General features: G+C 41.2%; 1 protein-coding gene across 12 annotated transcripts in view; it reads left to right on the top strand.

The window, feature by feature from the left end:
* prom1a (prominin 1a) overlaps window positions 1-26,122 on the top strand; it is a 102,669-nt gene that overhangs the window by 58,513 nt on the left and 18,034 nt on the right. For 6 of the 12 annotated variants that reach the window (XM_034291754.1, XM_034291763.1, XM_034291758.1 and 3 more), the window contains exons 5-17: window positions 18,651-18,771; window positions 19,211-19,274; window positions 19,531-19,620; window positions 19,868-19,891; window positions 20,436-20,665; window positions 21,265-21,339; window positions 21,432-21,495; window positions 22,266-22,425; window positions 23,145-23,297; window positions 23,990-24,113; window positions 24,206-24,309; window positions 24,836-24,920; window positions 25,907-26,053. In XM_034291754.1, the coding sequence (XP_034147645.1) occupies window positions 18,651-18,771; window positions 19,211-19,274; window positions 19,531-19,620; window positions 19,868-19,891; window positions 20,436-20,665; window positions 21,265-21,339; window positions 21,432-21,495; window positions 22,266-22,425; window positions 23,145-23,297; window positions 23,990-24,113; window positions 24,206-24,309; window positions 24,836-24,920; window positions 25,907-26,053 (1,441 nt within the window). The remainder of the gene's footprint in view (window positions 1-18,650; window positions 18,772-19,210; window positions 19,275-19,530; window positions 19,621-19,867; window positions 19,892-20,435; window positions 20,666-21,264; window positions 21,340-21,431; window positions 21,496-22,265; window positions 22,426-23,144; window positions 23,298-23,989; window positions 24,114-24,205; window positions 24,310-24,835; window positions 24,921-25,906; window positions 26,054-26,122) is intronic. The other 6 variants (XM_034291755.1, XM_034291762.1, XM_034291757.1 and 3 more) reach the window with 1 other exon arrangement.

Here is a 26,122-nt window from a genome sequence, read left to right as displayed (position 1 = left end):
GATGTTACAGTCTCCATGCCTACTACTTAAAACGGCCTACGTATTAGACATTGTCATGATGTTACAGCCTCCATGCCTACTACTTAAAACGGCCTACGTATTAGTCATTGTCATGATGTTACAGTCTCCATGCCTACTACTTAAAACGGCCTACGTATTAGACATTGTCATGATGTTACAGCCTCCATGCCTACTACTAAAAACGACCTACGTATTAGACATTGTCATGATGTTACAGCCTCCATGCCTACTACTTAAAACGGCCTACGTATTAGTCATTGTCATGATGTTACAGCCTCCATGCCTACTACTTAAAACGGCCTACGTATTAGACATTGTCTCGATGTTACAGCCTCCATGCCTACTACATAAAACGGCCTACGTATTAGACATTGTCATTATGTTACTGTCTCCATGCCTACTACATAAAACGGCCTACGTATTAGACATTGTCATGATGTTACAGCCTCCATGCCTACTACTTAAAACGGCCTACGTATTAGACATTGTCATGATGTTACAGCCTCCATGCCTACTACATAAAACGGCCTACGTATTAGACATTGTCATGATGTTACAGTCTCCATGCCTACAACTAAAAACGGCCTACGTATTAGACATTGTCATGATGTTACAGCCTCCATGCCTACTACTTAAAACGGCCTACGTATTAGACATTGTCATGATGTTACAGCCTCCATGCCTACTACTAAAAACGACCTACGTATTAGATATTGTCATGATGTTACAGCCTCCATGCCTACTACTTAAAACGACCTACGTATTAGTCATTGTCATGATGTTACAGCCTCCATGCCTACTACTTAAAACGGCCTACGTATTAGACATTGTCATGATGTTACAGCCTCCATGCCTACTACTTAAAACGGCCTACGTATTAGACATTGTCATGATGTTACAGCCTCCATGCCTACTACTAAAAACGACCTACGTATTAGACATTGTCATGATGTTACTGTCTCCATGCCTACTACTTAAAACGGCCTACGTATTAGTCATTGTCATGATGTTACAGCCTCCATGCCTACTACTCAAAACGGCCTACGTATTAGTCATTGTCATGATGTTACAGTCTCCATGCCTACTACTTAAAACGGCCTACGTATTAGACATTGTCATGATGTTACAAGCCTCCATGCCTACTACTTAAAACGGCCTACGTATTAGACATTGTCATGATGTTACAGCCTCCATGCCTACTACTTAAAACGGCCTACGTATTAGTCATTGTCATGATGTTACAGTCTCCATGCCTACTACTTAAAACGGCCTACGTATTAGTCATTGTCATGATGTTACAGCCTCCATGCCTACTTCCAAAAAACGACCTACGTATTAGACATTGTCATGATGTTACAGCCTCCATGCCTACTACTTAAAACGGCCTACGTATTAGACATTGTCATGATGTTACAGCCTACATGCCTACTACTAAAAAACGACCTACGTATTAGACATTGTCATGATGTTACAGCCTCCATGCCTACTACTTAAAACGGCCTACGTATTAGTCATTGTCATGATGTTACAGCCTCCATGCCTACTACTTAAAACGGCCTACGTATTAGACATTGTCTCGATGTTACAGCCTCCATGCCTACTACATAAAACGGCCTACGTATTAGACATTGTCATTATGTTACTGTCTCCATGCCTACTACATAAAACGGCCTACGTATTAGACATTGTCATGATGTTACAGCCTCCATGCCTACTACTTAAAACGGCCTACGTATTAGACATTGTCATGATGTTACAGCCTCCATGCCTACTACTTAATACGGCCTACGTATTAGAACATTGTCATGATGTTACAGCCTCCATGCCTACTACTTAAAACGGCCTACTTATTAGACATTGTCATGATGTTACAGCCTCCATGCCTACAACTAAAAATGGCCTACGTATTAGACATTGTCATGATGTTACTGTCTCCATGCCTACTACTTAATACGGCCTACGTATTAGTCATTGTCATGATGTTACAGTCTCCATGCCTACTACTAAAACGACCTACGTATTAGACATTGTCATGATGTTACAGCCTCCATGCCTACTACTTAAAACGGCCTACGTATTAGTCATTGTCATGATGTTACAGTCTCCATGCCTACTACTTAAAACGGCCTACGTATTAGACATTGTCATGATGTTACAGTCCATGCCTACAACTAAAACGGCCTACGTATTAGACATTGTCATGATGTTACAGCCTCCATGCCTACTACTTAAAACGGCCTACGTATTAGACATTGTCATGATGTTACAGCCTCCATGCCTACTACTAAAACGACCTACGTATTAGATATTGTCATGATGTTACAGCCTCCATGCCTACTACTTAAAACGGCCTACGTATTAGACATTGTCATGATGTTACAGCCTCCATGCCTACTACTTAATACGGCCTACGTATTAGACATTGTCATGATCTTACAGCCTCCATGCCTACTACTTAAAACGGCACTACGTATTAGTCATTGTCATGATGTACAGTCTCCATGCCTACTACCTTAAAACGGCCTACGTATTAGACATTGTCATGATGTTACAGCCTCCATGCCTACTACTTAAAACGGCCTACGTATTAGTCATTGTCATGATGTTACAGTCTCCATGCCTACTACTTAAAACGGCCTACGTATTAGACATTGTCATGATGTTACAGCCTCCATGCCTACTACTAAAAACGGCCTACGTATTAGTCATTGTCATGATGTTACAGCCTCCATGCCTACTACTTAAAACGGCCTACGTATTAGTCATTGTCATGATGTTTACAGCCTCCATGCCTACTACTTAAACGGCCATACGTATTAGACATTGTCTCGATGTTACAGCCTCCATGCCTACTACATAAAACGGCCTACGTATTAGACATTGTCATTATGTTTACTGTCTCCATGCCTACTACATAAACGGCCTACGTATTAGACATTGTCATGATGTTACAGCCTCCATGCCCTACTACTTAAAACGGACCTACGTATTAGACATTGTCATGATGTTACAGCCTCCATGCCTACTACATTAAAACGGCCTACGTATTAGACATTGTCATGATGTTACAGTCTCCATGCCTACAACTAAAAACGGGCCTACGGTATTAGACATTGTCATTGATGTTACATGCCTCCATGCCTACTACTTAAAACGGCCTACGTATTAGACATTGTCATGATGTTACTGTCTCCATGCCTACTACTTAAAACGGCCTACGTATTAGTCATTGTCATGATGTTACAGCCTCCATGCTACTACTCAAAACGGCCTACGTATTAGTCATTGTCATGATGTTACAGTCTCCATGCCTACTACTTAAAACGGCCTACGTATTAGACATTGTCATGATGTTACAGCCTCCATGCCTACTACTAAAACGACCTACGTATTAGACATTGTCATGATGTTACAGCCTCCATGCCTACTACTTAAAACGGCCTACGTATTAGTCATTGTCATGATGTTACAGCCTCCATGCCTACTACTAAAAGGCCTACGTATTAGTCATTGTCATGATGTTACAGTCTCCATGCCTACTACTTAAACGGCCTACGTATTAGACATTGTCATGATGTTACAGTCTCCATGCCTACAACTTAAAACGGCCTACGTATTAGACATTGTCATGATGTTACAGCCTCCATGCCTACTACTTAAAACGGCCTACGTATTAGACATTGTCATGATGTTACAGCCTCCATGCCTACTACTAAAACGACCTACGTATTAGATATTGTCATGATGTTACAGCCTCCATGCCTACTACTTAAAACGGCCTACGTATTAGACATTGTCATGATGTTACAGCCTCCATGCCTACTACTTAAACGGCCTACGTATTAGTCATTGTCATGATGTTACAGCCTCCATGCCTACTACTTAAAACGGCCTACGTATTAGTCATTGTCATGATGTTACAGTCTCCATGCCTACTACTTAAAACGGCCTACGTATTAGACATTGTCATGATGTTACAGCCTCCATGCCTACTACTTAAAACGGCCTACGTATTAGTCATTGTCATGATGTTACAGTCTCCATGCCTACTACTTAAAACGGCCTACGTATTAGACATTGTCATGATGTTACAGCCTCCATGCCTACTACTAAAAACGGCCTACGTATTAGACATTGTCATGATGTTACAGCCTCCATGCCTACTACTTAAAACGGCCTACGTATTAGTCATTGTCATGATGTTACAGCCTCCATGCCTACTACTTAAAACGGCCTACGTATTAGACATTGTCTCGATGTTACAGCCTCCATGCCTACTACATAAAACGGCCTACGTATTAGACATTGTCATTATGTTACTGTCTCCATGCCTACTACATAAAACGGCCTACGTATTAGACATTGTCATGATGTTACAGCCTCCATGCCTACTACTTAAAACGGCCTACGTATTAGACATTGTCATGATGTTACAGCCTCCATGCCTACTACTAAAACGGCCTACGTATTAGACATTGTCATGATGTTACAGTCTCCATGCCTACAACTAAAAACGGCCTACGTATTAGACATTGTCATGATGTTACAGCCTCCATGCCTACTACTTAAAACGGCCTACGTATTAGACATTGTCATGATGTTACTGTCTCCATGCCTACTACTTAAAACGGCCTACGTATTAGTCATTGTCATGATGTTACAGCCTCCATGCCTACTACTCAAAACGGCCTACGTATTAGTCATTGTCATGATGTTACAGCTCCATGCCTACTACTTAAAACGGCCTACGTATTAGACATTGTCATGATGTTACAGCCTCCATGCCTACTACTTAAAACGGCCTACGTATTAGACATTGTCATGATGTTACAGCCTCCATGCCTACTACTTAAAACGGCCTACGTATTAGACATTGTCATGATGTTACAGCCTCCATGCCTACTACTAAAACGGCCTACGTATTAGTCATTGTCATGATGTTACAGCTCCATGCCTACTACTTAAAACGGCCTACGTATTAGATTGTCATGATGTTACAGCCTCCATGCCTACTACTTAAAACGGCCTACGTATTAGACATTGTCATGATGTTACAGCCTCCATGCACTACTTAAACGGCCTACGTATTAGACATTGTCATGATGTTACAGCCTCCATGCCTACTACTAAAAACGACCTACGTATTAGACATTGTCATGATGTTACAGCCTCCATGCCTACTACTTAAAACGGCCTACGTATAGTCATTGTCATGATGTTACAGCCTCCATGCCTACTACTTAAAACGGCCTACGTATTAGTCATTGTCATGATGTTACAGCTCCATGCCTACTACTAAAACGGCCTACGTATTAGACATTGTCATGATGTTACAGCTCCATGCCTACTACTTAAAACGGCCTACGTATTAGACATTGTCATGATGTTACAGCCTCCATGCCTACTACTAAAACGGCCTACGTATTAGACATTGTCATGATGTTACAGCTCCATGCCTACAACTAAAACGGCCTACGTATTAGACATTGTCATGATGTTACAGCCTCCATGCCTACTACTTAAAACGGCCTACGTATTAGACATTGTCATGATGTTACAGCCTCCATGCCTACTACTTAAAACGGCCTACGTATTAGATATTGTCATGATGTTACAGCCTCCATGCCTACTACTTAAAACGGCCTACGTATTAGTCATTGTCATGATGTTACAGCCTCCATGCCTACTACTAAAACGGCCTACGTATTAGACATTGTCATGATGTTACAGCCTCCATGCCTACTACTTAACGGCCTACGTATTAGACATTGTCATGATGTTACAGCCTCCATGCCTACTACTTAAAACGACCTACGTATTAGACATTGTCATGATGTTACAGCCTCCATGCCTACTACTTAAAACGGCCTACGTATTAGTCATTGGCATGATGTTACAGCCTCCATGCCTACTACTCAAAACGGCCTACGTATTAGTCATTGTCATGATGTTACAGTCTCCATGCCTACTACTTAAAAACGGCCTACGTATTAGGACATTGTCATGATGTTACAGCCTCCATGCCTAACTACTTAAAAACGGGCCTACGTATTAGACATTGTCATGATGTTACAGCCTTCCATGCCTACTACTTAAAACGGCCTACGTATTAGTCATTGTCATGATGTTACAGTCTCCATGCCTACTACTTAAAACGGCCTACGTATTTAGTCATTGTCATGATGTTACAGCCTCCATGCCTACATACTAAAAACTGACCTAGACGTATTAGACATTGTCAGTGATGTTAGCAGCCTCCATGGCCTACTACTTAAAAACGGCCTAGCGTATTAGTACATTTGTCATGATGTTACAGCCTACATGCCTACTACTAAAAACGGACCTACGTATTAGACATTGTCATGATTGTTACAGCCTCCGATGCCGAACTACTTAAAACGGCCTACGTATTAGTCATTGTCATGATGTTACAGCCTCCATGCCTACTACTTAAAACGGCCTACGTATTAGACATTGTCATGATGTTACAGCTCCATGCCTACTACTAAAACGGCCTACGTATTAGACATTGTCATGATGTTACAGCCTCCATGCCTACTACTTAAAACGGCCTACGTATTAGACATTGTCATGATGTTACAGCCTCCATGCCTACTACTTAAAACGGCCTACGTATTAGACATTGTCATGATGTTACAGCCTCCATGCCTACTACTTAAACGGCCTACGTATTAGACATTGTCATGATGTTACAGCCTCCATGCCTACTACTTAAAACGGCCTACGTATTAGACATTGTCATGATGTTACAGCCTCCATGCCTACTACTAAAAAGGCCTACGTATTAGACATTGTCATGATGTTACAGCCTCCATGCCTACTACTAAACGGCCTACGTATTAGTCATTGTCATGATGTTACAGCCTCCATGCCTACTACTTAAAACGGCCTACGTATTAGTCATTGTCATGATGTTACAGCCTCCATGCCTACTACTTAAAACGGCCTACGTATTAGACATTGTCATGATGTTACAGCCTCCATGCCTACTACTTAAAACGGCCTACGTATTAGACATTGTCATGATGTTACAGCCTCCATGCCTACTACATAAAACGCCTACGTATTAGACATTGTCATGATGTTACAGCCTCCATGCCTACTACTAAAACGGCCTACGTATTAGACATTGTCATGATGTTACAGCCTCCATGCCTACTACTTAAAACGCCTACGTATTAGTCATTGTCATGATGTTACAGCCTCCATGCCTACTACTTAAAACGGCCTACGTATTAGACATTGTCATGATGTTACAGCCTCCATGCCTACTACTTAAAACGGCCTACGTATTAGACATTGTCATGATGTTACAGCCTCCATGCCTACTAACTAAAACGGCCTACGTATTAGACATTGTCATGATGTTACAGCCTCCATGCCTACTACTTAAAACGGCCTACGTATTAGACATTGTCATGATGTTACAGCCTCCATGCCTACTACTAAAACGGCCTACGTATTAGATATTGTCATGATGTTACAGCCTCCATGCCTACTACTTAAAACGGCCTACGTATTAGACATTGTCATGATGTTACAGCCTCCATGCCTACTACTTAAACGGCCTACGTATTAGACATTGTCATGATGTTACAGCCTCCATGCCTACTACTTAAAACGGCCTACGTATTAGTCATTGTCATGATGTTACAGCCTCCATGCCTACTACTTAAAACGGCCTACGTATTAGACATTGTCATGATGTTACAGCCTCCATGCCTACTACTTAAAACGGCCTACGTATTAGACATTGTCATGATGTTACAGTCTCCATGCCTACTACTTAAAACGGCCTACGTATTAGACATTGTCATGATGTTACAGCCTCCATGCCTACTACTTAAAACGGCCTACGTATTAGACATTGTCATGATGTTACAGCCTCCATGCCTACTACTTAAAACGGCCTACGTATTAGACATTGTCATGATGTTACAGCCTCCATGCCTACTACTTAAAACGGCCTACGTATTAGACATTGTCTCGATGTTACAGCCTCCATGCCTACTACATAAAACGGCCTACGTATTAGACATTGTCATGATGTTACAGCCTCCATGCCTACTACAAAACGGCCTACGTATTAGACATTGTCATGATGTTACAGCCTCCATGCCTACTACTTAAAACGGCCTACGTATTAGACATTGTCATGATGTTACAGCTCCATGCCTACTACAAAACGGCCTACGTATTAGACATTGTCATGATGTTACAGTCCATCCTACAACTAAAACGGCCTACGTATTAGACATTGTCATGATGTTACAGCCTCCATGCCTACTACTTAAAACGGCCTACGTATTAGACATTGTCATGATGTTACAGTCCTCCATGCCTACTACTTAAAACGGCCTACGTATTAGTCATTGTCATGATGTTACAGCCTCCATGCCTACTACTTAAAACGGCCTACGTATTAGTCATTGTCATGATGTTACAGTCTCCATGCCTACTACTTAAAACGGCCTACGTATTAGACATTGTCATGATGTTACAGCCTCCATGCCTACTACTTAAAACGGCCTACGTATTAGACATTGTCATGATGTTACAGCCTCCATGCCTACTACTTAAAACGGCCTACGTATTAGACATTGTCATGATGTTACAGCCTCCATGCCTACTACTTAAAACGGCCTACGTATTAGTCATTGTCATGATGTTACAGCTCCATGCCTACTACTTAAAACGGCCTACGTATTAGACATTGTCATGATGTTACAGCCTCCATGCCTACTACTAAAACGGCCTACGTATTAGACATTGTCATGATGTTACAGCCTCCATGCCTACTACTTAAAACGGCCTACGTATTAGACATTGTCATGATGTTACAGCCTCCATGCCTACTACTAAAACGGCCTACGTATTAGACATTGTCATGATGTTACAGCCTCCATGCCTACTACTTAAAACGGCCTACGTATTAGACATTGTCATGATGTTACAGCCTCCATGCCTACTACTAAAACGGCCTACGTATTAGACATTGTCTGATGTTACAGCCTCCATGCCTACTACTAAAACGGCCTACGTATTAGACATTGTCATGATGTTACAGCCTCCATGCCTACTACATAAAACGGCCTACGTATTAGACATTGTCATGATGTTACAGCCTCCATGCCTACTACATAAAACGGCCTACGTATTAGACATTGTCATGATGTTACAGTCCTCCATGCCTACTACTAAAACGGCCTACGTATTAGACATTGTCATGATGTTACAGCCTCCATGCCTACTACTTAAAACGGCCTACGTATTACATTGTCATGATGTTACAGCCTCCATGCCTACTACTAAAACGGCCTACGTATTAGATATTGTCATGATGTTACAGCCTCCATGCCTACTACTTAAAAACGGCCTACGTATTAGTCATTGTCATGATGTTACAGCCTCCATGCCTACTACTATTAAAACGGGCCTACGTATTAGTCATTGTCATGATGTTACAGTCTCCATGCTACTACTTAAGAACGGCCTTACGTATTAGACATTGTCATGATGTTACAGCCTCCATGCCTACTACTGAAAACGACGCTACGTATTAGACATTGTCATGATGTTACAGCCTCCATGCCTACTACTTATAAAACGGCCTAGCGTATTAGCCATTGTCATGATGTTACAGTCCTCCATGCTACTACTAAAATACGACCTACTATTAGATCATTGTCATGATGTTACAGCCTCCATGCCTACTACTTAAAAACGGCCTACTATTAGACATTGTCATGATGTTACAGGCCTCCATGCCTACTACTATAAAACGGCCTACGGTATTAGACATTGTCATGATGTTACAGCCTCCATGCCTACTACTTAAAACGGCCTACGTATTAGTCATTGTCATGATGTTACAGTCTCCATGCCTACTACTTAAAACGGCCTACGTATTAGTCATTGTCATGATGTTACAGCCTCCATGCCTACTACTAAAAACGGCCTACGTATTAGACATTGTCATGATGTTACAGCCTCCATGCCTACTACTTTAAAACGGCCTACGTATTAGACATTGTCATGATGTTACAGCCTCCATGCCTACTACTAAAAACGGCCTACGTATTAGACATTGTCATGATGTTACAGCCTCCATGCCTACTACTTAAACGCCTACGTATTAGTCATTGTCATGATGTTACAGCCTCCATGCCTACTACTTAAAACGGCCTACGTATTAGACATTGTCTCGATGTTACAGCCTCCATGCCTCACTACATAAAACGGCCCTACGTATTAGACATTGTCATTATGTTACTGTCTCCATGCCTACTACATAAAACGGCCTACGTATTAGACATTGTCATGATGTTACAGCCTCCATGCCTACTACTTAAAACGGCCCTACGTATTAGACATTGTCATGATGTTACAGCCTCCATGCCTACTACTTAATACGGCCTACTTATTAGACATTGTCATGATGTTACAGCCTCCATGCCTACTACTTAAAACGGCCTAAGTATTAGACATTGTCATGATGTTACAGCCTCCATGCCTACAACTAAAAATGGCCTACGTATTAGACATTGTCATGATGTTACTGTCTCCATGCCTACTACTTAATACGGCCTACGTATTAGTCATTGTCATGATGTTACAGCCTCCATGCCTACTACTTAAAACGGCCTACGTATTAGTCATTGTCATGATGTTACAGTCTCCATGCCTACTACTTAAAACGGCCTACGCATTAGACATTGTCATGATGTTACAGCCTCCATGCCTACTACTTAAAACGGCCTACGTATTAGACATTGTCATGATGTTACAGCCTCCATGCCTACTACATAAAACAGCCTACGTATTAGACATTGTCATGATGTTACAGTCTCCATGCCTACAACTTAAAACGGCCTACGTATTAGACATTGTCATGATGTTACAGCCTCCATGCCTACTACTTAAAACGGCCTACGTATTAGACATTGTCATGATATTACAGCCTCCATGCCTACTACTAAAAACGACCTACGTATTAGATATTGTCATGATGTTACAGCCTCCATGCCTACTACTTAAAACGACCTACGTATTAGTCATTGTCATGATGTTACAGCCTCCATGCCTACTACTTAAACGGCCTACGTATTAGACATTGTCATGATGTTACAGCCTCCATGCCTACTACTTAATACGGCCTACGTATTAGACATTGTCATGATGTTACAGCCTCCATGCCTACTACTTAAAACGGCCTACGTATTAGTCATTGTCATGATGTTACAGTCTCCATGCCTACTACTTAAAACGGCCTACGTATTAGACATTGTCATGATGTTACAGCCTCCATGCCTACTACTTAAAACGGCCTACGTATTAGTCATTGTCATGATGTTACAGCCTCCATGCCTACTACTTAAAACGGGCATACGTATTAGACATTGTCATGATGTTACAGCTCCATGCCTACTACTAAAAAACGACCTACGTATTAGACATTGTCATGATGTTACAGCCTCCATGCCCACTACTTAAAACGGCCTACGTATTAGTCATTGTCATGATGTGTTACAGCCTCCATGCCTACTACTTAAAACGGCCTACGTATTAGACATTGTCTCGATGTTACAGCTCCATGCCTACTACATAAAACGGCCTACGTATTAGACATTGTCATTATGTTACTGTCTCCATGCCTACTACATAAAACGGCCTACGTATTAGACATTGTCATGATGTTACAGCCTCCATGCCTACTACTTAAGAACGCCTACGTATAGACATTGTCATGATGTTACAGCCTCCATGCCTACTACATTAAAACGGCCTACGTATTAGACATTGTCATGATGTTACAGTCTCCATGCCTACAACTAAAAACGGCCCTACGTATTAGACATTGTCATGATGTTACAGCCTCCATGCCTACTACTTAAAACGGCCTACGTATTAGACATTGTCATGATGTTACAGCCTCCATGCCTACTACTAAAAACGACCTACGTATTAGATATTGTCATGATGTTACAGCCTCCATGCCTACTACTTAAAACGACCTACGTATTAGTCATTGTCATGATGTTACAGCCTCCATGCCTACTACTTAAAACGGCCTACGTATTAGACATTGTCATGATGTTACAGCCTCCATGCCTACTGCTTAATACGGCCTACGTATTAGACATTGTCATGATGTTACAGCCTCCATGCCTACTACTAAAAACGACCTACGTATTAGACATTGTCATGATGTTACTGTCTCCATGCCTACTACTTAAAACGGCCTACGTATTAGTCATTGTCATGATGTTACAGCCTCCATGCCTACTACTCAAAACGGCCTACGTATTAGTCATTGTCATGATGTTACAGTCTCCATGCCTACTACTTAAAACGGCCTACGTATTAGACATTGTCATGATGTTACAGCCTCCATGCCTACTACTTAAAACGGCCTACGTATTAGACATTGTCATGATGTTACAGCCTCCATGCCTACTACTTAAAACGGCCTACGTATTAGACATTGTCATGATGTTACAGCCTCCATGCCTACTACTTAAAACGGCCTACGTATTAGTCATTGTCATGATGTTACAGTCTCCATGCCTTACTACTTAAAACGGCCTACGTATTAGACATTGTCATGATGTTACAGCCTCCATGCCTACTACTTAAAACGGCCTACGTATTAGTCATTGTCATGATGTTACAGTCTCCATGCCTACTACTTAAAACGGCCTACGTATTAGACATTGTCATGATGTTACAGCCTCCATGCCTACTACTAAAAACGACCTACGTATTAGACATTGTCATGATGTTACAGCCTCCATGCCTACTACTTAAAACGGCCTACGTATTAGTCATTGTCATGATGTTACAGCCTCCATGCCTACTACTTAAAACGGCCTACGTATTAGACATTGTCTCGATGTTACAGCCTCCATGCCTACTACATAAAACGGCATACGTATTAGACATTGTCATTATGTTACTGTCTCCATGCCTACTTACATAAAACGGCCTACGTATTAGACATTGTCATGATGTTACAGCCTCCATGCCTACTACTTAAAACGGCCTACGTATTAGACATTGTCATGATGTTACAGCCTCCATGCCTACTACATAAAACGGCCTACGTATTAGACATTGTCATGATGTTACAGTCTCCATGCCTACAACTAAAAACGGCCTACGTATTAGACATTGTCATGATGTTACAGCCTCCATGCCTACTACTTAAAACGGCCTACGTATTAGACATTGTCATGATGTTACAGCCTCCATGCCTACTACTAAAACGACCTACGTATTAGATATTGTCATGATGTTACAGCCTCCATGCCTACTACTTAAAACGACCTACGTATTAGTCATTGTCATGATGTTACAGCCTCCATGCCTACTACTTAAAACGGCCTACGTATTAGTCATTGTCATGATGTTACAGTCTCCATGCCTACTACTTAAAACGGCCTACGTATTAGACATTGTCATGATGTTACAGCCTCCATGCCTACTACTTAAAACGGCCTACGTATTAGACATTGTCATGATGTTACAGCCTCCATGCCTACTACTTAAAACGGCCTACGTATTAGTCATTGTCATGATGTTACAGTCTCCATGCCTACTACTTAAAACGGCCTACGTATTAGTCATTGTCATGATGTTACAGCCTCCATGCCTACTACTAAAAACGACCTACGTATTAGACATTGTCATGATGTTACAGCCTCCATGCCTACTACTTAAAACGGCCTACGTATTAGACATTGTCATGATGTTACAGCCTACATGCCTACTACTAAAAACGACCTACGTATTAGACATTGTCATGATGTTACAGCCTCCATGCCTACTACTTAAAACGGCCTACGTATTAGTCATTGTCATGATGTTACAGCCTCCATGCCTACTACTTAAAACGGCCTACGTATTAGACATTGTCTCGATGTTACAGCCTCCATGCCTACTACATAAAACGGCCTACGTATTAGACATTGTCATTATGTTACTGTCTCCATGCCTACTACATAAAACGGCCTACGTATTAGACATTGTCATGATGTTACAGCCTCCATGCCTACTACTTAAAACGGCCTACGTATTAGACATTGTCATGATGTTACAGCCTCCATGCCTACTACATAAAACAGCCTACGTATTAGACATTGTCATGATGTTACAGTCTCCATGCCTACAACTAAAAACGGCCTACGTATTAGACATTGTCATGATGTTACAGCCTCCATGCCTACTACTTAAAACGGCCTACGTATTAGACATTGTCATGATGTTACAGCCTCCATGCCTACTACTAAAAACGACCTACGTATTAGATATTGTCATGATGTTACAGCCTCCATGCCTACTACTTAAAACGACCTACGTATTAGTCATTGTCATGATGTTACAGCCTCCATGCCTACTACTTAAAACGGCCTACGTATTAGACATTGTCATGATGTTACAGCCTCCATGCCTACTACTTAATACGGCCTACGTATTAGACATTGTCATGATGTTACAGCCTCCATGCCTACTACTTAAAACGGCCTACGTATTAGTCATTGTCATGATGTTACAGTCTCCATGCCTACTACTTAAAACGGCCTACGTATTAGACATTGTCATGATGTTACAGCCTCCATGCCTACTACTTAAAACGGCCTACGTATTAGTCATTGTCATGATGTTACAGTCTCCATGCCTACTACTTAAAACGGCCTACGTATTAGACATTGTCATGATGTTACAGCCTCCATGCCTACTACTAAAAACGACCTACGTATTAGACATTGTCATGATGTTACAGCCTCCATGCCTACTACTTAAAACGGCCTACGTATTAGTCATTGTCATGATGTTACAGCCTCCATGCCTACTACATAAAACGGCCTACGTATTAGACATTGTCATGATGTTACAGCCTCCATGCCTACTACTTAAAATGGCCTACGTATTAGACATTGTCATGATGTTACAGCCTCCATGCCTACTACTTAATACGGCCTACGTATTAGTCATTGTCATGATGTTACAGCCTCCATGCCTACTACTTAAAACGGCCTACGTATTAGTCATTGTCATGATGTTACAGTCTCCATGCCTACTACTTAAAACGGCCTACGTATTAGACATTGTCATGATGTTACAGTCTCCATGCCTACTACTAAAAACGACCTACGTATTAGACATTGTCATGATGTTACAGCCTCCATGCCTACTACTTAAAACGGCCTACGTATTAGACATTGTCATGATGTTACAGCCTCCATGCCTACTACATAAAACGGCCTACGTATTAGACATTGTCATGATGTTACTGTCTCCATTTCACCTTCTCAGTCCAGAGAGTTCATATAAATCCCACATCAGAACGGAACCAATGGCGTGCACGTGATTTATCATTTCATTGCGCTTACACCCTAAGCACCCAAAGCAGTCCCAAACCAATCCTGCACACACACACACACAACTCCAGTACCAGTTTTCAGAATGAAAAGCGGCAGCCCGAAAGATAGAGCATAGGCACAGCTGTGACTATGTGGGAAACACTCTCCTTTTTGGACTAAGTGTTAGGGCTTATATTTTTAGTGACCCTGTGAGGTCAACTAAACGTTTCATTTTTCTATAGATGATGGCACAATCCTTTCTGCATACCATAATTTGACTAAGCCTGCCAGATGGCAGACTATTCTCTTCTCCACGTACTACATTGCACTTTAGGTCCATTCAGAATATACAACATGGTCAAAAAGTACATAGTACCACAACCAGCATAGATACTGTACTTTCATCATCTTTTTTCGAACCCTTCCCTTATAAGGCATCTTACTATAGTATTGGTTCTCAAACATCTTTTGGAGACCCCACACATGTCTCTTTTAGCACTTTTGTAACTCACTTGATTCAAGCATCTTAGGGCTTGATGATTTGTTGACAAGTTGATTCAGGTGTGCTAGCTCTGGTATACATCAAATACATTGCCCGGTTTGGGTCCCCAGTTTGGGTTCCTGGGTTCTGCACAGTAGAACCTAGCAACTCAGACTGTTTTAGAAACTGGGCTTGGTAATCAGGAGGGATTGAATGAGTCATTGATATAAAGGCTTAATATATGGACAGAGTTCCCCTTGATGTTTTATGGAGCTAATTAACACTAGAAGCAGAGCCACCTTAAAAGCTGTTTGAAGTACGAAAGTGACACTTTTATTTTGCGTAAGTTATACACAATGTTCAGTAATGTCTTTGTAAGTATTTTTTCAATATTTGAAAAACCTGAATGGCTACAGACTATGGGGTTCATGATTCATGTCACATAATTAGATGTGTAAGGCCGAAAATCTCAAATAATTGTATGTGTTGTCAATGGATTCTTTACCCTTTTTCTGTTGAAATATGACAGTTATACTCTATGGACTTTTATTGCCACCTGCTGGCAATTATATGTCATTGATTCATTTGCACATGAAAGAACGCCATGTAGTCTTTGTCACATATGCAAAAAAAATATTGTACTTTGGTATTACTGAGCTGTATTTATAACAAAGTCAATGACCATGCAGATTACGCATTTAAAAAAAAATTAAAATTACATTACAGCCTAATGACACAGACAATACATTGAAGTCAAATACAACAACATGTAGGTTGAGATGGTTGATTGGTTAAGTCTTTGTCCACAAAAGACCTTCTGTCTCTTTTGATTGGTTCCCTTTTGGCTCAACATTTCCTGGATGAATGTCTGATTAATCTAATAATAATAACAATACAACAGTAATCCAGGAAATTCTACAGTACACTTCATGGAGACTGACATTTACAAACCCAATTCCAAAAACGTTGGGACACTGTACAAATTGTGAGTAAAAAAGGAATGGAATATTTTACAAATTTCATAAAATTATTTTTAAATCACAATTGAATGTTGAAAGTGAGACATTTTGTAATGTCATGCCAAATATTGGCTCATTTTTGATTTCATGAGAGCTACACATTCCAGAAAAGTTGGGACAGGTAGCAATAAGAGGCCGGAAAAGTTAAATGTACAGGTTAGGAACAGCTGGAGGACCAATTTGCAACTTATTATGTCAATTGGCAACATGATTGGGTATAAAAAGAGCCTCTCAGAGTGGCCGTGTCTCTCAGAAGTCAAGATGGGCAGAGGATCACATATTCCCACAATGCTGCGGCAAAACATTTTGGAGCAATATCCGAAAAAATTGCAAAGAGTTTGAAGTTATCATCATCCACAGTGCATAATATCATCCAAAGATTCAGAGAATCTGGAACATTCTCTGTGCGTAAGGGTCAAGGCCGGAAAACCATACTGGATGCCTGTGATCTTCGGGCCCTCAGACGGCACTGCATCACATACAGGAATGATACTGTAATGGTAATCACAACATGGGCTCAGGAATACTTCCAGAAAACATTGTTGGTGAACACAATCCACCGTGCCATTCGCCATTGCCGGCTAAAAACTTGCCGTATCTAAACAGGATCCAGAAGCGCAGGCGTTTTCTCTGGGCCAAGGATCATTTTAAAAGTGGAAAAGTGTTCTGTGGTCAGACAAATCAAAATTGAAGTTAATTTTGGAAAACTGGGATGCCATGTCATCCGGACTAAAGAGGACAACCCAAGTTGTTATCAGCGCTCAGTTCAGAAGCATGCATCTCTGATGGTATGGGGTTGCATGAGTGCGTGTGGCATGGGCAGCCTACACATCTGGAAAGGCACCATCAATGCTGACAGTTATATCCAAGTTCTAGAACAACATATGCTCCCATCCAGACGTCGTCTCTTTCAGGGAAGACCTTGCATTTTTCAACATGACAATGCCAGACCACATACTGCATCAATTACAATGTCATGGCTGCATAGAAGAAGGATCCGGGTACTGAAATGGCCAGCCTGCAGTCCAGATCTTTCACCCATAGAAAACATTTGGCGCATCATAAGTAGGAAGGTGCGACAAAGAAGACCTAAGACAGTTGAGCAACTTGAAGCCTGTATTAGACAAGAATGGGACAATATTCCTATTCATAAACCTGAACAACTTGTCTCCTCAGTCCCCAGACGTTTGCAGTCTGTTATAAAAAGAAGAGGGAATGCCACATGCCCTTGTCCCAACCTTTTTGAGATGTGTTGATGACATGAAATTTAAAATAATCTTATTTTCCCCTTAAAGTGATACATTTTCTCAGTTTAAACATTTCATCTATGTTGTATTCTGAATAAAATATTGAAATTTGAAACTTCCACATCATTGCATTCTGTTTTTCTTCACAATTGTACAGTGTCCCAACTTTTTTGGAATCGGGTTTGTACTTACAAAAAAAGAATGTTACTGTAGACTGATTGTAAACGAATCCTTAGGGGGACCAATACATTTTGCACCTCTTGGTTTTGGGTAAAGTGACTATATTATCAGACATGTGGATGCTTTATTCCTAGAGACAGTGTGTTAAAACACAGGCTTTTACTCCACTGCTGTAGCTTGTGTTCCCGATTCAAACCCATACTGCACATGAGCACCGGCAGCTGAAACACCCCACGCCTCATTTTGTTTTTGCAGAACTCTTGGTTTATTGGGTGCCCTGTCTCTTTTAAGACTCTGTGCTTGTGTTTTCTGTCCGCAGGGCTGGTGTACTGTGTTCATATGCGGCTAACCAGAACCTGAGCTCTCAGTTCAAAAGCGTGAGGAGATTGATCAGTAGCAACCTAAGGGACCTGCATACATTTTCAAATGAAACACCAATGGTAGGGCCTTCTCACTGTAGCCCCATTGACATTGTTACTGTAGGTAGACATGCCTGTACATTATTAAATGTTGTGGATTAAATGGCTGGGGTGCATTCATATACTGTGAACCCCAAAAGTTTTGGGATTGTGACACTTTTTCCTGTGTTTTTATTTTTGCCTCTGCATTCCACCTGTTTGATTCAGTATTTTTAGGCATGCTAAAATTGGGGGATTATGTGCAAAACATGGTGTAGTTTCTAAATGCTTCTAAATGCTTTTCTAATCCTTTATCATTAAAAGTATATCCTCAAACAAGTCTGCACTTTAACCCTCTCCTTGTATTGTTTCAAATCCAAACTGCTGGAATGTAGAACTAAATAATTTCAATACTATATTGTTGCCCAGGCAAATAATTTCTGACAACTTTGGTAACTATATTCTGCTCTTCTTTTCACAGCAAATTGATTACCTAATAGTCCAATACGCCACTGCCAAGAATAAAGTAATTTCTGACCTAGATAGTAAGTTCAGCGCCTGAAGCCCCATACATGTCAATCTGTTATGTGTTGAAGATAACTGACTCTATTTACATATCAAGTTAACATGTGGAGACTGTACAAAAACATTTTGGCTGCATTTCAGTTTAGTTAATTCAGAAAGTTACCAAACATTCCCATTCTTCTCTATTGCTTTTCTATGAGAAGAATTGAAAGCTGAGCTTACTGAATTAGATGAATGACCCTAACCGGGATATGCTACTTGCTTCTCCATTCTCAGATGTGGGTCCTTTGCTGGGAGGAAAGATTCACCACGAGTTGGGCAAAGAGGTGCGTCCTGCACTGGATGGGGCACTCAATATGGCCGGAGGTATGGCCTGTCCTTGTGATGTAATTTCCTTTTTCGAGTTGATACTGGTATTGCTATTACTCTCTAACACTGTGATAAAAATTTGATGCAAGTCATGAGGATCTTTAAAAACAGCTAAAAGCATAGAACAGTTGCATTGTAGTTCTTCTAGAAAGATCTTGTTAATTAGCCCATAACAAGGCATAGTAGAACGTTAATAGCTTAAGTAGCAATCCTTTTCTTTTCCTTTTCACTTGTTGTCGTAAAGTCAAAGTGCAGAGGGCCATTAAAGGTAACAGTTTATGAACCCTGACCGATGACCCCCTGACCTTGTGAACTTGAGATCTTACCCTGGTGTTACTTTTGTGGTTGGTACCCTTGTGTTTCTCCTGGCCTCTAAGCCAATTTTAACCTGGTCCGAGATCTGTTTTTTCCGTTTGCATAGCTGTGACCGTTGGCGATGACGACACGGCGCAAACAGATCTGGGACAAGTCTAAGTCGCTCGACATCCCTGTGTGTGTACTTACTTCTTCCCTCCTCCATTTGGAACTGTCCAAACCTACCCCCCTCTGCCATCTTAATTATGAGTCATTACGGATGAATTAAGCATATGGCCTCTCTTCCCGACCTTTGACCTTGTTCCAGCCACGGACTGAACCTGCAACTATTGTTGTTCACCATCCCCTGTCTGAATACTATTCTTTTTTTTGTGTGTGAGTACTAATGTGCACGTCTGTGTGTTTTGGTTTTTGTGTGTGTGTGTGTGTGTGAAAGCGTGTCCATAAGCTGAGTGTTTACCCATGCTGTCTGTCCTGCCTCATTCCCCAAACCCCAGCCATGCGGGAGACCAAGGAGGCCCTGGAGAACGCAAGTGTCTCCTTGGAGGTTCTTCAGGAGGCAACAGGAAAGCTCCACTTTAACCTGAGCCTGGTGCGCTCCGGCCTAAACCGATCGCTCAATGACCCTGGCTGCAGTGACGAGGAGTCGGACGCCACCAGTGCTCAGCTGTGCCGTTCCATTCGCAGCTCACTGGCGCAGCTCCATGTCAGCGGCAACTTTACCCGGGTATGCTGGCACGCTCTTGTGCAGACGATAATAACAGTTGTACTGCAATTGTTTGATATTGTTTTGTATTTCGCGACGCTGTCCCATTTGTTTTTGTTTTCCTCTTTTAATAATTTTTTTTGGGGGAAAGTTTTGTAGACAGCCCATAACTTCCATCAATGTAAATGATTGCATCGTTTCCTTTTCCTTTTTTTTAACATGAGGATATACAGTTCCGGAAAAAACTAAAAGACCCCACTGCACATTTTTCTTTCCTTTCCAAAAAAGTCGAAAGGGAAGGTTTTGAGTGAGGAGCAGAAGTGTTCAATTTGCAGTGGTCTCTTAATTTGAACTCTTCTGTTCCTCACTCAAAACCTTCCTTTCAACTTTTTTGGAAAGGAAAGAAAAAGGTGCAGTGGTCTCTTAATTCCTTCTGGAGCTGTATGCTTATATTAATCTATTTTTCTGCATATATTTCCTTCTTTATTCTTTTTTTTACGGTTCTCCTTGCAGCCATTTGCTCCCATTTGGTCTTTTAACAATGTTTTTTTTTTTTATTTATCTTGTGAACTGCACTGCTTGAGATAAAATATTTTCTAAGTGCGTGTCATGTGTTGCAGTTACCCAACGTTTACAATCAGCTGGAAAGTGTAAACCAAGTTCTCAAAACAGACCTCCGCAATATCGTCCAAAGGGTGAGTCTAGAAAAGTAGCAACATCTTTGGATTATAACTGTGAGATAAAAATAAAAGATGCAAACGTGGTTTTCTGTCATTCTCCAAAACAGGGCTATGCCTCCTTCAATGACACTCCAGGAATGGTAAATGATCAGATGAGGAATGTAATCGACGGTAAGTGGGATTTCATTAAGATAACTCCTAAATCTGTTTTAGAAGATGGACAATATTCCAGTTAAGGATTTCCACCCATTGATTCTTAATTTATTTTTTATGGGTCTCATTAATTAGACAGTTAGAATGCTGAGAACAGAATCTCTTTAAACACTATTTAAAATATCTTCTAGGATACTTTTAGCTATTATAAAGAAGATAAGAAGATGTAATCAACGTAATCAATTGATTTCAGTTAATAACTTTACAATTATTGGAAGGGTTAGGGTTTCTAATTTACACTGTTATACACGATGTACACTCACTACTTTACAGTGTAGCAAAGTGTCATTTCTTCAGTGTTGTCACATGAAAAGATAAACCCAAATATTTACAAACATGTGAGGGGTGTACTCACTTCTGTGATATACTGTACATGGTGCTTATTAAACAATGAAATTAGCCTGGGTTTTATCTTAAGAGCTGGAAAACACTATACTTAAAAACACCTCAGCTTGACCAAATAGAAAGACAAAAACTGTCTTTCTAATATTACTGTGTATAAGTCCAACTAATACATACATTACTTCATTTGAAGCTGAATCTGACTTCCCTCACCATGCAGCAGCGCACTCCCCAGAGTGTGTGGGAACATTCTGTAGCCGGACATGACTTTCAGGATGTTTCACCCTCTTTGGACCCTAACCTTAAAATATTATGTGGGCTCGGTACAAATGTTGTACCCAAAAAGTCAATGTATTCCCTCTTCACCAATACGCTCTGTCTCCCAGGAGCCCGGAGCATGTTGGACACCATCGGCACCAACATCAGCAGCTTCACCAAGGTCTTCCCCGTGCACAGCTCTCTGACCAACTTCACCAACTTCATCAGTCACACACAGTCCAAGATAGAGGACTTGTACCCTGAGATCGACGAAATGGACTTCTACAGGTACTGTTGGGGGACTGGGTATCCCAAAAGGAGTGCAAACGAGGTTGCTGATCCCTTTGAATGTGTAATTCCTCTGAAGAGAAGGGAGCAGAGTCCACATACAAAAATAGAAGGACAACCTGCTTCAGTCTTTTGTTAATGCAATCCCGGGACTGTGGTCATTTGCACCCTTGACTAGTGGCTGTCCAAGAGGTGCTGAGTTTTCATGAAGGGTCTCCTTTTTGACTAAATTCTGCTTAAAAATCTGGGATTTCCAGTCACAAGGTTGGGTTAGGGACATTTATTAAGATCCCAACATTCAACACTTAGAGGCCCTTAGAGGTGTGCAAAGTTGGTAGAATATTATTCTAAATGACTCACATCTATAATGGCTCCAAAATCTGCTTCTACCAAGTAGTAACTCTTGTGTGTCAACACACTAGGCAGCACATTTTCACTCTATATTTCAAGGTGATTTTTTAAATGTTTAAATATGACTTTTGTAAACAAAAGCAAAGATTTTAACTGCATGTAATCAGTCAGTAGGTATAAACCGAACAGGATCAGACACATAATCCCCAATACTTCCATGTTCAACCAGACACATTTAATATTACAGCACTTTTGATGGAGCCAGGACACATTAATCTGTAGGCTTAGTAGGGTGTATTCTCCATCCGGGTTTTTTCCAAATGTAGTGGTCAGTTGTTACTGGTTCTGACTCCAGGGTTCCCCCACAGGTGGGTGAGCTGTATCGGCCTGTGCAGCATGGTGGTCCTCATCCTGGCCTTCAACTTCCTGGCCATACTGTGTGGCAACCTGGGATACGACAAGCATGCCTCCCCCACCACGCGTGGCTGCGTCTCCAATACAGGGGGCACTCTGCTCATGGCGTGAGTAACAGCCAGTCTGTACACTGTGTATCAGTCTGCTGCTCTCTGACTATCTCCTTATCCATCTGTGGTATACCAAAATATGAATGCGACTTGACAGCAGTTTCTGGGATTTTACAGAGTTACCGATTTTACTGAGTTATGGTAGAGTCGAAACTGGGATTTATCGATGATAAGCACACTTCTCCAGAGTGCCTGTGGCAAACCAACGTGAGCGTTCGCCCGCTGAGTTAGGTTACAACGGCAAAGTGCGGTCATGTCAAGACCTCGGTGAGGACGGTTTCATCAGCTGTCCCGATGGGTGCTCTCAGGTGATCGCGCTTGTGTAGATCTGCACGTGGATGTCCTGAGCTGGCGTGGTTACATGTGATATGCGGTCATGATTCGGTGGGACGCACTGTCAAGTTCTCTAAAACAAATTTGGAGGCGGCTTGTGGTAAAGAAATGCGCATTGACTTCTCTGACAACACCTCTGGTGGACATCCCTACAGTCAGTATCACAATGACACGCTCCCTCAACACTTGGGACATCTGTGACATTTGGTTGTGGGACCAAACTGCCCATTTTACTGTACAGTAGAGGCCTTCTGTTATCCTCAGCATGAGGTGGACCTGTGTAACGATCATGTCGTTTCATCAAAAATGTTTTGTGCGTGTGGAAAATTACTGGAACGTTGTTGTCCTCTCCACAGTGGTGTGGGATTCAGCTTCCTATTCTCCTGGATACTGATGGGAGTGGTGACTGCCATGTTCCTTGTTGGGGGCAACATGGAGAAGCTGGTCTGCGAGCCTTTTCACACTAAGCAGCTATTCAAGGCAGGTTATGCTGAAATGACAGTCAATGTTGGTCTGGTTCATAATAATAATCTGCAACTATTAGATGGTCTTATTGTTGGGTTGTGTCCCAGGTTTTAGATACTCCTCACCTGGTGAACCCTGATTGGAGGAACTTCATCCCGGGGTACCTGTATAACGACTCAGACCTGGATCTGACAGTGGAGAGTTTTTACAGGTGATGCTGGCTCTACTTGGTAGTGATTCATATCTGATAACACCGGATGATGTATGTGTCAGTATTCTTACCATCACCTGTTCTTTTTTAAATTGCTTATAGTAAAACATTTAAAGGGTGAGGGATATCATGCAATAATGCTTTGTAATATTTTCGCCCAAAGATTGCACCAAATTTCATCATGTCTAAATTAGAGCAGACTGGATAGTTCCCTCTGTAAGACCTTCTGCTATTCCTTTCTAATCAGTGAGCTATGAGATAGTCTTTGAACAGACATAATGATTCATTTCCCCCCGACGTATCTCTACAAAAGACAAACCTGAATGGGAAAAATAAGTCATGTTGACATTAATTGTTGCTTTGGGTACACTATCTATCAGTGACTCATGGAATAACAGTACGTCAACTTCCAAATCTCCTCACTAGGGGGAAGTAGAGAGAGTTTCCGATGAACATGGATGAATGGGCATTAATTGAAATGTTTTTCTGTCACACTTTCTCTTTTCTCACTCATATCCTCTCTCAGTAATTGCAAAGACAACCAAGGTATCTACTCAGCGATGCGCCTGGACAAACTCCTTAATGTATCAGCCTTCCTAAACTCCAGCCTGGTCAGTAGTCACTTGCATTGTGCAGTGTGCACTCACTCATTGCAGGATAAGTGGATGGCTGCAGACGATGTAAAGCACATTGCTGAATCGCACCATGGTCAAATGCAAATATAAATTGATTTCAAGCAGTTAAGATGTTTATGACCAACACCCATGATTGAGCCCGTAGACTCCCAACCTACCACAAGGAGTCATTAGGTATTATTGTACTCATACAATATTGGTCAATTTAAATACAGCTTATTTTTCAATGTGGCTCTTTTTTTTCAATGTGGCTCTTTTTTAAAAAATATTTTTTTAAGTTATTTACCCGTTATGTGTATGCAAAGAAAGCATTTAGTCCTAATGTATACTTTTTATCATTAAATGGGGTTGCCTAGGAGAAGGAAGACCCTCTGTGAATTAGAAGGGTCTTCAATGTAAAGTTTCAAGGGTAAGAAAGTCCTTCCCTTGGTCTGTGGCACCTCTCTATCACCACATCACCCCACAATGGACGTGGACGAAAAATACATAACAATGAATGACCATGGAAATAAACCATGGAAATGACCATGTTGGTTTTTATCAACATTTTGTTCTAAGTTGAACTTCAAAATTCTTGACAATCCAATTCCATTTCTGTGGTCTTGACTCACTGTACCAAACCTCAACGACGTATGAGTACTGCTATAGCTAAGGCTTTTGGAATAGCGTTGGAAACAAAACATGTTGCTGTTACAAGAACTATATGCTGTGACGATTGCTGTTACCAAACAGTTCCACAGTCTTTAACATTTCACTTAAGGGAAGAAACAGATTAATAATACATACATAATGTATGAAATGTAACCATCTGTTTCCAGTAAAATGAGGAATTGGTAAGGGTTTTTTAACAATGTGAAATTGGCAAAAGGGCTTTATAAGACAATAGTAACAATAAAATTCATAGCTTTTGCTTATCTTTGTCAGTTTAAGTTATCTGCCTGTTGTCCCGCTTGGCTTTCCAGCACACCAAAGAGGTGGGAAAGATGTTTGAAAATGTGAACATTGACCTGAGAGGTATTGTCCTGCTTGAGCCCGATGGGAAGCAGAACCTCATGGACTTCTCTGAGACAGGCGTCGCTGAGATCAACTACGCGGCCTACCTGGAGGAGGTAATGTATAGGGCTGGCATTAACAATCTGGATGATGTAATGTATAGGGCTGGCATTAACAATCTGGAG

This window comes from Esox lucius, chromosome 4, assembly GCF_011004845.1.
Source record: "Esox lucius isolate fEsoLuc1 chromosome 4, fEsoLuc1.pri, whole genome shotgun sequence".
NCBI classification, from domain to species: Eukaryota; Metazoa; Chordata; class Actinopteri; order Esociformes; family Esocidae; genus Esox; species Esox lucius.
The sequence above is the reverse complement of the archived record's forward strand: the minus strand, read 5'-3'. Positions and strand labels throughout refer to the sequence as shown.